The sequence below is a fragment of the Onychostruthus taczanowskii genome, unplaced genomic scaffold, assembly GCF_017590055.1.
Source record: "Onychostruthus taczanowskii isolate IOZ18803 unplaced genomic scaffold, ASM1759005v1 scaffold24, whole genome shotgun sequence".
NCBI classification, from domain to species: Eukaryota; Metazoa; Chordata; class Aves; order Passeriformes; family Passeridae; genus Onychostruthus; species Onychostruthus taczanowskii.
This window is the reverse complement of record NW_024499684.1, coordinates 1743837-1759087: the sequence shown is the minus strand read 5'-3', so window position 1 is coordinate 1759087 and position 15251 is coordinate 1743837. Positions and strand designations below refer to the sequence as shown.

At 46.2% G+C, this 15251-nt stretch overlaps 2 protein-coding genes across 3 annotated transcripts in view; both read left to right on the top strand.

Annotated features, from left to right (window-relative positions):
- Positions 1-2906: 2906 nt before the first annotated feature.
- On the top strand, positions 2907-3994 carry ARL14 (ADP ribosylation factor like GTPase 14). The gene has a single exon (XM_041405918.1). It carries the CDS (start codon positions 3023-3025, stop codon positions 3602-3604), a length of 582 nt encoding a protein of 193 aa, XP_041261852.1. The 5' UTR covers positions 2907-3022; the 3' UTR covers positions 3605-3994.
- An 11011-nt stretch (positions 3995-15005) lies between these two features.
- KPNA4 (karyopherin subunit alpha 4) overlaps positions 15006-15251 on the top strand; it is a 19966-nt gene continuing 19720 nt past the window's right edge. For both annotated transcript variants that reach the window (XM_041405932.1, XM_041405930.1), the window contains exon 1: positions 15006-15180. In XM_041405932.1, coding sequence (XP_041261866.1) covers positions 15112-15180 — 69 coding nt within the window. In that variant the 5' untranslated portion in view covers positions 15006-15111. The remainder of the gene's footprint in view (positions 15181-15251) is intronic.

Below are 15251 nucleotides of genomic sequence, written 5' to 3'. Positions count from 1 at the left end.
GGAGCGGGGAGGTCCGGGCCGGGCAGGAGGGGATGGCTGCGGGGCCGTGCCGCCCTCTGCCGAGCCCAGGCACCCATTTCAGCCTTTTCTGGGCTTTCCGATCCGAGCCGGCAGCGCGGCGGCGCTCGGGGCCCGCTCGCACTGCGCGCTGCCCCGCACGCATCTCGCCCCACCACGCGGGGGCCGCGTCCCTGCTCCCCATCCCCATCCCCATCCCCATCCCCATCCCATCCCATCCCATCCCATCCCATCCCATCCCATCCCATCCCATCCCATCCCCATCCCCATTCCCATTACCGTGTCCCTCTCGGGCAGCAGCGGGAAGGAGCCGCCTCCCGTTCCGCCTTCCCCGAGCGGCGCCCGCTCCTCCGCCCTCGCCGGCAGCCGCCGCCGGCTCCCCGGCGTCCCTCCGGCAGCCCAGGCCGGGCACAGCCGGCGGAGCTGCCTCCCCTTCGTGCCTCGGCCGCTGGGAGCGCCTCCCGGGAGGATTCGCTGCCTAATTAGTGCGTCCATGGCGCCTCGGCACTCCATCAAGCCGGGATGTCCTGCCTGGACCAGCTGGGGATGTGCAGCGTTGACGTTCAGCTCTTCAGGTCACGAAAGGGTTACAGGGCAGAGCTGGCGCTCGGATTAGGCAGGGCTCAATCTGCTGTGCCGGGTTTAGGGCTCTGGTTCGGCAGCGGGGCTGGAAGGCAAGCTCGGCACGGAGGAGGGGGTCGCAGCCTGGCGGAGCAAACCCAAAAGCTTTTGGGCAAAGCGAAGGGGGGTTCCGTGCGCTCCGGCTGCCGGGGGTCTGCGGGGTCAGGGCTCTGTCCTGCGCTTTGGCCTCGGGAGCAGCGCGGGGAATCCTTCCTGGGAGCGGCTCTGCCTCTGGGCTCCGGCACGGTCAGAAACCTGCAGAGCCCCGCACGAATGACCTCGTAAAAAGTCGGGATCTGCTCGATCCCTGCTTTGAAGCGACGGCTGATGGAGGAAATAACAGCTGTGATCATCAACACCCAGTGCAGGAGGAGCACACAGAGCAGAGAACTGGGAGTGATCTTCGAATTGCAGCTGGGGACAGACCATCCATCCCTGCCTTGTTCTAGACATCCATATTTTATTGGAATTGCATCAGGGAATTCTGGTCCATTTGACGTGTTAACCTTGTGTTCTGCAGTTTGCTGCCTCCCCATCTTTCAATTAATTCGTGTCCATTCATTTGTAAAGAAGTACAAACACTTTCCTCCCTGGTTTAATGCATCCTGACCTGCTCCTGAAAAACCCTACACATAATCCAGCCGTGTTATTAACTATGAAAAACGTGCAGCAGCGAGTGTGTCACTGTCATCTCTCTTTGCCCCCAATTAGTCCCGGTCTAACCCTTTTAGCCTCAAGAGAAACCAGATTATAACTTGTCTGTCAGGGCTGAGGTGGATTTTACGCAACCAATGTCGTAATTATCCAAATGATTGCTCTATCAGTCAGCAGCTTGTTACAAGGCCTTTACATCTTTTTGCTGATTCTGGACTTTCTGAAGCAGAGAGAAATGGTTTCCTGGGTGTAAGGGCAACTCCTGCAGTACTCAGGATGTGTCAGAGCAGCCCAACATGCAACCACTATCAGGAAAATAATCAGTCAATAGGAACTCATTAATAGCTGACTACATTTTCTATCTCCTCTTGTTTCATTCTGCTACTTGGAGTGGTGGCCAAAAGCAATGATCAAGACTTGGTTATTTCCTCGCTTCTTGACCCTTTCCTGAAGGAAATCTTCATTGGGCAGTCACAGAGTAAAATGAAGGTAACGGGAATTTTTAAGGCAAGGCAGCAGGATCTCAGTGATGACCAGACCACAAGCTCTGTATTTAGGCTCCACCTTGTGGGGTGCAGTTAAACTCATTCGCCAACAACACAAACAAACTCCCTGAGTTTACAGCCCTGGCAGGAGGAGTCACTGAGGCAGCTGATTAGAGCAGAGCCCAGTTTTAGTGGAGTTCTCAGGGTTTGATAAAGTCCATGGGCTGGAACTCACATTCGAGACCACCTAAGATCAGTTTGTGGGAGATGAGATGCACTGATAAATCAGCTACCTGCTCATTTTGTGGCTAAGTATGGACAAACCTTAAATCTTAAATCTCCCCTCCTCACTGCTTCTGTTCATATCTGGATGCCTTGAGAAGTCTGAGCTGGAACAGAGGCTGGACAGAGTTAAAGTAAGGATTGATTCAAAGGATCTCCTCCATGGATGCACCTCGGGCAGCACAAGAGCCCAGCCAGGGCTGCAGCCAAGATGAACCCAAATGGTCCCAAAATGCACGAGCGCTCACGGGGTCTCTCCCTGGGATCAGCTCTGCTCCATGTGCACATTGCAGTTCAGTGTCCAATTCCAGCTCAGCCCCTGCACTCCCATCCTGCTTGTTTTTCTCTCTGCAGCCCACGGGGTTTGTGCTCTTGGGCTGAGATTTGGATCATTTGTCCTTGGTGCCCAGCTGGAGCAGGAATTGTTTTGCCCACCTACTCTGTGAAGAGAGCTCACCAACACTTAACATGAAGCTCAGAACTGCACACTAAAGCAGCACAGAATCTGAACATAAAATATCAGAATATAAAAGCTAAAGCCTAAGGCATCAATCTCATTTTTCTCCCAGATGGCTGTGGATGTTCAGGGGGATTCTCTCAGAGCCAGGACCTGCTGGTGATCAGGGAATCCCTGGATCAGGCTGGAGGTGCTGGGAACGTGGCTGTTCAAACAAGCTGGCAGCCTGTAACCTTTGTGCCTGTGCCAGTGGGGCCGTGGTTACTCATCCCAGTCCCACCCACAGGCTTGGCACGGAGCTCTGCGCCTTCCGAAGCCTCGTGGCTCCTTATCACCTCGATAAAAGCAGCGTGTGTTTGTGCAGAGCTCTGGCTGCTCCAGAGCTCACAGCTGCCTCTTCTCCCTCTCTGCTTGTGCCTCACCTCAGGAGGGGGAAAGGCAGCGACACAAACTGGCCCCAGGGAAGAGGGGAAATATCCCTGGAACAGAGAAGTCCCCGGGATAAATGGGCCTCCAGAACGCCAAGCCCTCAGCGAAGGGGGCCAACATCGTGATGCTGGGGCTGGACTCCGCGGGGAAATCCACGCTGCTCTACAAGTTCAGGTATAAAGATGCTTTTATAACAATGCCAACCATTGGCTTCAATGTGGATATGATTGAAGCAGGGAAAGATTTCATTCTGACGTTTTGGGATGTTGGAGGACAGAAGAAAATGAGAGAGCTCTGGAGCAATTTCCTGGAAGACGCCGGCGGGCTGCTGTACGTGGTGGACAGCTCTGACAAGCGGCGGCTGGAGGAGTCCAGGAGGGAATTTGAGCTCATTTTAAAGAATGAATCCATAAAAAACGTCCCTGTGGTCGTGCTGGCGAACAAGCAGGATTTGCCTGGAGCACTGAACGCCGAGGAGATCACCAGGAAGCTCAAGATGAAGAAGTACTGCAGTGACAGGAACTGGTACGTGCAGCCCTGCTGTGCCACCACGGGAGAGGGGCTGGCAGAAGCTCTCCAGAGGGTGGCCACCTTTGCCAGGCAGTACAAGAAGTCAAAGGAGACTTTCATCGCCCTGAAGGAACTCAACTCCTTTTAAGGATTTCTATCATCCACTTCTGGTGACTCTTAACATACTTTGTTGGACAGATTAAATCTGGAAATACTGGATTCTGAAGAACTTTTATATATAAATATTTATAAAGGACTTTGACAATATCAAATTCTACAGTTATACCTGCAGATACTTGATATACCTGATGGGATATCTCATACCTGAGATAGGACTCTGTAGCATTTTATTATTATTTTTTTATTTACTTGGGGTTATTCAAGTTGAATGATGACAAAGGGGCAGTCACGCACATGGAAATAAAATAGGTGAGCAGCGTTTAAGTGGCTTAAATCAAATGAAGATTCAAATCCATTTTTTTTCAAGATGTAAACCAGCCAAATCATTTGGTCAGCAGTGATCAAATGCTGTTTTGCAATAAATGGAATAGATGTGTTTCTTATTTGAAAATAGAGCGGGGTGAGAGCTGCAACTCCAGTTACGTATGAGAGAATTTGGCTGTTTCTAAACAGTTCCTGCAGAGAGGTGGTGACGAGCAGGACAAGCTCCTCACCCAGCCCCGGGCAGAGCCTGGCTCCAGTGCTGTCCCCAGGGTGCAGCTGTGGCCTCCCATTGTCCCAGAGACGCACGTGCTGCTCCCCTTGTTCCTGCACCGCTGCACTGCCCTCCTCACAGGAGATCAGCCAGGGAAGAGCTGAATCCCCTTGGTTTTGTGGTGACTTCCCAGTCCTGGCCTCTGGAAAAGTCGTGGCAGGGGTCCTCTTGTGCTCCCGTTTTTTTGTTTCAGGATTACACCAAGGAAGTAGGTGGGAAGTAGGAAGTTTACATTTCATTCTTACTAATACACAGACAGGAATGTCAAGTTATAAAAGGGTGAAGCAGCAATAAAATCACCCAGACATACCCTGTTGTCTCATGCACAGGTTATTCAAAGTCAAAAAACATCAGGTGGGTTTGCTGAAATAGTAAACAAAGGGAAGTTTCCCAATAGTAGCTGTTATTAATACTGAGACTAATTAATTACCAGGGGCTAAATCCTGAGTCATGCTGAGACTCTTGTTAAAAAATGAGCAAATGTCTGGATTTCTCATTGCCCACTCTGGTGAGTTGGGCTCAATAGAAAATATAATCTTCTGTCCCTAAAAAGATCTTTAAAAGTCATTAATGTTGGTTTTCCAAGCCAAACAATTCAATGTTTAAAAAGTGATATTTCATATTGATACATTTATAAATGTTTGCATGTGTATAGGGTGAATTCTCTTAATTTAATCATGTGTCTGTTATAAAGCAGAATTCACTTCCATGGGCTCAGGACTTCCTCAGGGAGAAACGCTCCTGAGAGATTTAATGAGGGTGCACCAGCATCTCAAATTAGCCAAGAAGCAAGTTCTGAAGGGAGAAATAAAGTCGTAAAATAGACCGGCTCATACAGCTAAAACTGAGAATAAGCTCTCAGGCACACAGACCCTTCTGCAGGTTATCAAATTACACTAAATGACACTCACATCAACCTGAAAAAATGCTCTACATTATGCTTCAAAGGAAAGGAAAAAACTCAATTCCATTCACAGAATATCAAGTATTTAAAAATTGCATTTTCTAAGAGCTTGGTTTCCCAGAGAAGTTAAGGCAGGCCTGTTACATCTGCCCAAGGAGACCCCAACCTTTTGGAATCATTTTAAAGCTTTAAAAGAAATATCAGTCAGGCTGGCTTGGAGGCGCAGGTTCTCAGAGGAATTAGATGCCTGAAAGTTTAATTAAAAAACCTCAGTGAGACAGGGAAAAGTGACCACCCCTTAAAGGCAAGGCTGCTAAGGCACAAAAAGCTGATCCCCACGGAGATAAATGTTCCACTGGACATCAATCCAGAGCCAGGGCTTCTTGGGTTCCTCTGCTCCGGGAGCTGCCGGGGCTTTTCCATCGTGCTTGGATCAGCAGAGCACTCGGGGCTCCCTCAGGATGGGACAGAGATGGAGTGCACTGCTCCAAACCTGGAGCGAAAACCTCCCTGGCACTCAGCACTTCTTGGGAAGGTGTTGGGAAGGTGCAGAAGAAGGGAACTGGGGCTCAGCTCCGAGCACAGGCTCACCCCAGCGTGCTGTGTGCTCCCGGGGGAAGCCCGGCAATTGTTGGATATCTGATCCCATCACGTGTTCCGTGGTGAAATCAATACCCAGGGACTTCCAACGGTTCCAAAGTTTCCAGCTCCATCCCTCTTGGGCAGTTTGAGCTGCCTGGCTGAACGCCACGAGCAGAATTGTCTTGGTGTTTCAGGAATTCTGCCGGTGCTAAAAGCCAACCAGCAGCACCGGGATAATTTATTCCTGCATAAATTTGGCTTATTTCATTATTTAGAATTTTTACAGATTACTCACTACAAAAATTTTAGGATTTTTGAAGTGTTTGGGATACTTTGAGATGGTAAGAAATCAGAATCTCAAGAGGCCTGAGGCAGTGGAGCTGAAGTCTGGGAGCTGAAAGATGGGATGAAAGTCCGTAAAGAGTTGGGGTCAGATGTTTGCTGGGGTCAGCTGTTTATTTTGCTTCAGATTTGGGAATTGTTGTCATCAGCTCACCCTGCTGTTTTGCATTTTTAAGTGCTGCCTTCTGGCAGTCTCATGCAGGTGTTCTGTAACTGAAGGGCTCAAATCCTTCAGCGTCCTTGAAGAGTCCTTGAAGATTTTGCTGTCCCTGTTCCTTTGTGCTGACAGAAAAGTCAATGTGACAAAATGGGTGAGACACAAAACCAGAAGGATCTGAACCCCAGGGCCTGCAGGACCCTGTTCCCTCTCAGGGAGATGGGTTTGGATGGCCCCATTTAAAGCTGACAGACCCAGAGGATGGTGCCTGTCCTGTTGGCCATTCCTTGATAAGATCCCTGTGGTTTGAAGTCATGTTGAGCTTTCTGAGTTTAGAAATAACTCATGGAGCTCATTGAGCATGGGTCCAGTGGGATGAAATGGGGATGAAATGCCATTTTAAGGGAAGGTGTGGAGCACCAGAATAATTTGGATAGCAGCACTCCCTCCTGCTTTGCCTGGGAGACAACAGTCCAATAATTCAGAACCCAGGAGAATGTGGTGTCTAAGGAATGCAGGAAAGGTTTCTCCAGTATCAGATAACTGGTGTTACTCAAAGTGTCTCTGTGCCATCCTATTTCGGACAAGTAACTGAACCAAAGGAGAGACTTTCCTGTGCCAAACAAGTTCTGAGTGCTGCAAAGGAGACAGCACCACTTTGAAGCGCTGTGTGCACATTAAACAGGTTTTTTCCCCAAGCCATGCTGAGTTCTGTGCTGCTCCAATCAGGCTTCCTCCACTTTAATTAGCTCAGGTATCCTGTTTGGATTCTGGACATCCATCTCCTCAGATCCCACAGCCTGGATTAGCCAACTGGCTGTAATTTGGGATGTAAATTCTGGAGGGTGGAGGCCCTCAGCACACACCACACTGCAGGGACCATTTGCAAATGGAAATTCATGGACAGTAACGAGCCCAGACACATTCTGAAGGCAGGGGATTTTAGCAAACTGAGCATTCCTTGTGCTTCAGCTTCCCCAACATTCCATTCCACAGCTGTGCTCGGTGTTCCTGCTCATCCCTGATGTGCTTGTGGCACTTGGACTGACACACCTCCCCTCAGCCCTATCACCCCTGGGTCCCCTCCCTGTCTGTCCCCAGCAGAGCTTTCTCCCTGTCCTCGTCCTTCCCCAGGAGTCCCAAGGGCAGTGTAGCTCCCATGGTCTCCTTATCAGATTTCCCTGGGTTTTTGGGTTTGCTCTCAGCCACTCCTTGGGCTTGGAGTGACCTACAGACATTTACAGACATTCACAGACATTTACAGCCCCATTTCACTGTTTTCTGCCCGGTCCTTCCTCAAAGCTCTCCTTTCCCACGAGGTATGCAAACCTCCTGACAAAGCTTTATGAGCCGTGGCTTTTGATGAATATTTTTTATTATTTCCTTGTTCTCCCCACACTTATTCATCTGCTCCCTTTTAGTCTTTAGTCAGGGTGCTTTCATTGGTGCAAAGATCATCTTTTTGTTCTAGGTTTTTACTTTTGTTTTAACCTTTTGCTGACTTGTTTTTACCCTTTTTATTTGCCTGGCCAATGAGAAGTTTCTAGGCCTTGTATTACCCTGATTCTGGCAAAATACCTGCAAAAATAAGTAATTTTGTGAGTTTAATAACCCACCTGGCTCTGAAACCTGAGCCATACATATTGTTTGTTTTCAGCAATTATAGCTGGGAACAGCAGCAAGGATTTTATCGATCCAGACAAAGGCCAATCTCCTCTGAAATTCTGCTCGGCTGTTAAAGGGTAACTGTGCCTTAATCAATAGTTTTCAGTTACTTTATCTAAAGTACACACGTTTATCACTGAAGAATGTGAGTCTCTCAGCCCTCCCTTAAGAACTCAGAGAAGTTTTATTTCTTACAGGGCCATCCCAGACTGCTGTGAAAATCTCTTGTATCATTTGGATGTGGCACAAAACATAAAGGCATTCTGCAAAGAGCTTCATTAATAGATGATAAATTAATGTCTGGCTCCTCATGGGGTGGCTCAGGGCTGGATGCCTTTCCCAGCACAAGGGAATAATTTTTGGATTGAATTCACGTGGATTTTCCTTTGTTGAGGATTAACAATAAAGGGAATAATTTTTGGATTGAATTCACGTGGATTTTCCTTTGTTGAGGATTAACAATAAAGGGAATAATTTTTGGATTGAATTCACGTGGATTTTCCTTTGTTGAGGATCAATAATAAAGGTTTAATTTACCTAAAATGTCTATGGGTGGTCACACAATTCTTACGTGCCCATCAGTATTACACAGCTTGAATTCTCTGAAAAGGCGAAAAACAACAAGACAGAATTGCAGAAGAAGAATTTAAGGAGTTAATCTGGAGGGGTGGTGGGGGAAGATGAACAACAGCAATACCATGAAAAAGGGAAGCGAAAAGAAAAGTGAGAAAATTCTCAGGCCAAAGTACTGAGTGTTGTAGACACACAAAGCAATAGAAAAAAAAAAAAAGAAAAACCTCCTTCCCAGCCATTAACTTTGCACTCTGGTGCAAAAGCTGAGGCTGCTCTTCTTTTAAAATCAACATTTCATGTGTGCAATCCCTCCTGGTGCTCCCAGGGGAACTTGCCCGTGCTCTCCCTGAACCCTCACCGCTGAAGGCAGCAGTTCCACAGATAAAATAACAGCAGGCCACAAAGATAATGTAACTCTGGAGAAAATACTCTGCAAAGAACTGTCTCCTCACAGCAACTCCAAACAGTCTTAATCCTGAGTGTGAATAGTTAAAAATATTTAACATATTAAAGTCAAACATTGTGGAAATGAATTATAGTTTCAAATAACTCATCCATTTAACCTACACAGGAAAATTTAAAATTTCTTAGCTGTCACCTACATTGAGCCTTTTCTTTTTGACGCTTAAGGTTTTCCACTGAGTCATTTGGATCATTGATTATTTAAAATACCCAATTATTGCCCACGCTAACGGGTAAATTTGTACAGGCTTGGCTTCCTCGTGTGCTGCTGAAAAGCCCCTGTCAAGCACTAAAGAAAACCCGAGGAAAACACCAGAAAATTGAGTAATATTATTAAAAAGTACTTGTATGAAATGTGTTTCCTCGCTGAGACATCTTGTGGTGTGTGAGGCTTCCTGCAGCTCGTCAAAACGAAACTATCGGGCTGCAAATTCAAACGGAGACCAGAGGAGCCCGAGAACTCCCTGAGAGGCTTAAACCACACAGCTAAAAATCGCTTTTTTAAAAGAAAAACTGCCTCATTACAGCACCAGTGGGCTTATTTTCAGAGATTATTTTCAATTTGTTAAATAGAAATAAATATAACTATATAATTAAATATACAATTGAATATATAACTATATATAGATATAAAATTAAATCTAGATATAAAATTAAATATGACTGTTAATATTAATATAAATAATGCTGCTCTTTAGGTAAAGCCCACATTTGTTTTCATCATGCATTAAGATGAAGTTTCACTTTGTGCACTGGAAATTCCTTCCGAGTGATGTCCAAACTGCCCAAACAAGCAGATTCCTAAATGGGAATTCCCATTTTTTCCAAGTTGGTTGTGATTTAGAAGAGCCCTGGTTACCAGTTCATAGCTGAAGTGAGATTTGAATATAAAGAGGAATAATGAGCATTCAAAGAAAGGGTTGATCTCGGTGATCTGAAGAGGCACAGATTCCTGAAGCTGCTGAAATGCTGCGTAATTCAGGAAAATTATGTGCCCATTCTTCCCCCTCAAAAGAAAAGCTGAACAGAAATATTACCATTTATCAGCCATCAGAAAATCAAGGAAACCTCAGTCCTGAGCCTTGGGAGAATGGGCCTCGTTAGTGCTGCTGCTCAGAGCACTCATTTTCTCCATTACAGCGGAACAAAGAGAGATGCAAACTTGGAGTATTTTCATTTCTCTGCTCAATACCGAGCTCTGAGCCTTTCAGAATTCCTGATTCAGCCATGTATTGGAGTTTCCTTTCAAGAGGAGCCTGAGACACAGCACTGACAATAGCAATCTGCATCTGGACATTTACATTTTTGTTGCATCTTGGGTTTGGTGCTGTTTTATGAGCTAAACTCTGCTCCCTGGAAGTGTTAACAGCCAGAAATAAGAGTTTAAACCTGAGATGCTCCTCAAAATGTCTCTGTTTTCATGATCCTGTCAGTGTTTCTGTGTACAACATGAACCACATCACCTCACACCTCACACCATTTAATTATCTGAGCATAATGTGTAGATTAATTTTTCAAATACAGCTCCAGTGATCAGCCTTCCTTTTGGACACCTGAGAAATTAAGGATGGGAAAGTGAATTCCCCTTCCTGCAGTCAAGTGGAACAGGATCCAGAATACTGGAGCTCCCAGACCTGCCAGCAGATAAGAAGTTTTCCTTTCCTTAGAAATATTATTGAACTCACCCCAAACCAGACACAGAAGCATTTTTGTCCCTGTCCCACCATCAGCAGTGCTACCAGGGTTTGTTTTAACAGGGAAAAACCACATCCCTGGATCTTCCAGTGCCCCCTGACATGGCTCGTCTCAGTAACCAATTCTTCACTTTTTATATCAAATGAATTTTTTCCCTTTCCTTTAATAGGGAATTGTGCTGGAAAAGCAAAGCAGCTGGACACCAGCAAGGAAGTGCAGCTCCACAATCTGCTGGTTGAGGATTGATTCCTCTTCTTCTTGGGCTATTTACAGCTGATGGATTTTTGGGATCTACTCCAGCTCTGGTACCAAGGAACATTTTTGCCAGTGGTCATGTCATGACCTACAAATTTGTCTGCAAAAGCTCTGATTTAGCACACGAAAAACTGAACATTTACGGGCTGAATTTTGGCAAACACGCCGATGCAAATTAAAGGCAATCCTCCAATGGAACGTTGTAGGAAATAAAAAATGATTTAAAGCAGAGTGGCTGAGATCAGAGCAGGCTGTGCTCTTGCTGATGCTTTTGGAGCTGCCTGGCTCCTGCTCGGTGTCATGTGGGAGCCCTGGGCTGAGTTCTGGTCGCAGGAGCAGATGTTGGGCTGATGTGGATCAGCAAAGGGCCACTGGAGCCAGAGGAATTCCCTCCAGCCTGCACCCTCTGGGAGCTGGGCTGCAGCCTCTCCCCGGAGGACACAGAGTGCTGGGAGTTATCCCAGAACTCAACCCAGGGCAGCTTCCAAAAAGAATAAAAATGAGAATTTTTATTTTGTTTTATGAGAATAAAAACATCTAGAGGCCTTTTACTGGGAAAAAAAGTGCTCATTAGGGGTGTTAGACATTCGGAGAGGCCTCGTGGGAGGAGATCCCCAAGGCAGCTGTGAGCAGAGCCCAGGGCCGGTGGGGATGAGGGAGAGATCCCAAATAAATCATTGCCATAGCAGGTCCTTGGCTGCCCTAACGCCTGAGAGGGGCCAGAGCAGCTCCAGGATTTCAGTGCCCCACTCAACTAAAGGGTTAGAAAGGGAAAGGCATTGAATCCGGCCAGACTGGCAACATTTGAAGCTGGTTTTCCTTCTCAAGCCTGTGCAATCCATCACTTTAAGAAACTGATTTTAAAAAGTGAGTTTTTAAGTACCACCCTGACTGAAGAGCGCTTTTCTTGAAGTGCATCCGCTTCTTTTTTTCTAAATAGAAAAGAAAAAAAAAAAAAAAAAAAAAAGCAGAATACAGTGTAACCAGTGGTTCCAAATGAACAAACCCGAGGGGAGCCACGCACAGGAGCTCTGCAGCCTTGGAATAAAAATGTTCCTCCAGAAGGGAGCAAGCCCTGAGAGATGTGAGCCCAGGCTGGAGACAGCAGAGCTGTCCAGGTGCCCCTGGGCCAAATCTTTGTTTCCTCCTCTCATCCAAAGCATTTTGGCCAACTCCCATCAAAAATCCCCTTCAAACCTGTCTCTTGCCAAAGCCTGGGTTTGCACACCAGCTGAAAGATTATTATGAAATATCCTGCCAGCAGTGGGCTGCTTCTTTGTTAATACCAGCTATTCCATTTGGATAAACCCCGGGATTAATGGGTGTTTTTCTGTGTGCAACACAAATCTTTGCAGCTTTACATAACATTTTATTCCTTATAGGAGGGAGATAAGGCTACAAAAAGCCATTTGAAGGAGCTCCTTTCACCTAAGTGTACATTTAGTAAATAAATTTTACCTATTTTATATATATATATATTTTTACTAATAGATTAGTAAAAGCATTCAGATTGATTCACATTATTACTCAAATTAAGTGTTTGAGATAAGCCAAGAATTAAACATTTTCTAATTGCATGGTGAGGTGCAAAATTCACAAATTGTGAATTGTAACAAAATGTAAATTCTTTATAAAACAAATCTATCTGTTGCTTGAAGGATAGGAAGTCGAGCAGAGACTAATTCCCATCTTTATATTTGCATTATTATTTTCCAAGCTAAAAAATATCAAAGAAGCAGAGCTTTGCTCTGTAGCATCACACGAAGTCTGAACAGCACCATACCACAAGAATTTGTATTTTATGCATAATTTATTATGTTGTAGGCACCTACAGTAAAAAAAAAAAATTGTAAAAAAACCTGATTTAGTAAAAAAATCTCATTCAGAATCAGAATATCCAATTGTTTGGGTTTTTCTTTTAAAGGCAGCCCAGTGACCCAGGATTGAGGATTCAGAGGGGAACTGGTCTATCCTTCAAAATTGCCCTTCTGAGTGTTTTTGCACTGTGAACCTGAGGTAAAATCAAACAAAAATAATTGTTCCTCTGAGAGCCAAGCAGCTTAATTAGATTACAGTTACACAAAATGCACTTGCTTCATCTCTGGTTATGTCAACAATGAAATCACAATATAAATTGTGCTTTGGGTGATACCAGATCAAAAGACCACCAAAGGATTGTCTTCCTTCATAACTCAGCAAGAGCAAAGCATGTTTTGGATATTATTATGTGGGGTTACACAGAAAGGAAATGGGGTGTTAGTCAATAAATTTTATATTTTTTACATATTTTGTAGCAATGAGTATTAGTAAATACTAATAGAAGTAAATAAGTTTTATATATTTTACATATTTTGTAGCAATGAATATTAGTAAATACTAATATAAGTAAATAAATTGCCTGTATATACAGAGGGTACTTTTTACCATCATATTCTGACCAGTTCTGAGCACTGGGCAGCAATGGAACATGCAATACCAGAGTCCAATTTCATTATCCATCAGAGAATTTCTGCCTAATATCTAATCTAAACCTACACCCTCTCAGTTCAAAGCTATTCCCTGGGTCCTGTCCCTCCATCCCTTGTTCAAAGTCTCTCTCCAGCTCTCCTGGAGCCCCTTTAGGCTCTGGAAGGGGCTCTAAATTCTCCCCAGAGCCTTCTCCTCTGTAGCCTGAATAATCCTAACTTGCTCAGCCTGTAAATGAAACAGAGAACTAAAGATACTACACTAAAGATACTATTTAAAAAAAAAAATATCTCTATCTAGTCTTCTACAACATTACTACATGAAGAATCTCATTACTGTATCAAGAAAATGTCATTTTTGTCCATCCAGACTGGGACGTGAAAGGGCTGCTGTCCTAGACCAGGTTTGGAGAAAATGCTTTACGTACTGTGAGACAAGCCGTGCCTGTATGGAATACCACCAGCACTAATTAGCCCTGACTAATTTACCTTCCTCAAATGGCTGTGACATCACTGCTACATTTATGCAACAGATGGGGCTGCGGTGATGCAGCCCCTGTCACTTTTGGGGTTTTTTTGGAGAACCGTCTAGAGCCAAGCCTCATTCTCTGGGAAATGTCCAGAGATAAAACACACATAGTCTGAAAAATCATTGTGTTTTCCCCAGGAGCTAAACCCAGTTCTCCTTCCTCAGTCTCTGAGGAACTCGGTGACTTCATTTTCACGCTCGGGAAAAGCATCTCCTGTCATAACTTTGACTTTTCTCAGCAAGTATCATGGAAAATTATAACGAGCTCCATCAACATGGAAGATGTCGTAGAGGTCATTTCCAATCATTAAAAATGAGTAGAGACTACATTCAGGATCAGGGCAGTATGTATATATTTATTGATTGATTGATTGATTAATTACATACCCTAGAGAATTCTTCTCGTAATGGCACAAAGGCATTATTTTCTGGGTAAAATTTCAGAAGTAGGAACAAAATTACCATCCCCTCTGCTCTGCAAGTGTATCTCTCTATTGCTTTCAGTATTCTCTATCTTATTTCATTTTAAAAAAATTAAAATTTCTGTAGCAGCATTTTTTTTAATTAGCTAAAATTCTGGAGGACTGGGAGGAAGGGGGATTACTTTTAGCAAATGCAAAGAGGGGAAAGATTGAAGCGTAATTCTCGGCTCCATGATGCAAAAATAGATGCACAGTGTAATGAGGGGAAGGATTAAACTTAATTTTCGACTCCATGATGGGGACAAATGCAAACTTTAGTGAGGGGAAGGATTAAACCATTAACTTTGGGCTCTATGAGGGGACTCAATGTATAGTGGGGAGAGTGATTCAGCGGCCAACTTTTTTTCAATGAGGGGAGCGAATGCCAAGCGCAGCAAAAGGAACGATTAAACCGTTAACTGCCGGCTCCACGAGAGGGGCGAAGGGAAAGCGCAGTTGGGGGAAGGATTAAAATATTAATTTTGCTCTCTTCCCGGCCGGGCCTGCAGCAGCGCAGGCGCGGGGAGCGCCCCTCCCGCCGCCCCTCCCCTCAGCCCACAGCGCCCAAGATGGCGGCGGCGCTGAGGCGGCCCCTCCTTCCCTCCCCGTGCCCGCGCTGCGTCACCGCTCCCGCCCTCTCCCTCCCCGCCGCCATTGGCCACGGGGAGCGCGCGGCGCGGCCAATGGGCGGCGGCGCCCAGAGCGAGGCTGGCCCTGCTCCCCCCCCTCCCTCCCTCGCTCGCCCCCCCTTCCCGGCTCGCCGAGGCCGAGAGCGGGCCCGCCGGGCCCCCGGCGCGCTCGGGCCCGGGCGGAGGCGGAGGGGCCGCGCTCCTCCCTGGCCGCCCCCGCCATGGCCGACAACGAGAAGCTGGACAACCAGCGCCTCAAGAACTTCAAGAACAAAGGCCGCGACCTGGAGGTGAGCGCGGCGGGGCCCGGGGAGGCGGGAGCGGCGCTGCCGGGCGGGGAGGGAGCGCAGGCCGGGCGGGG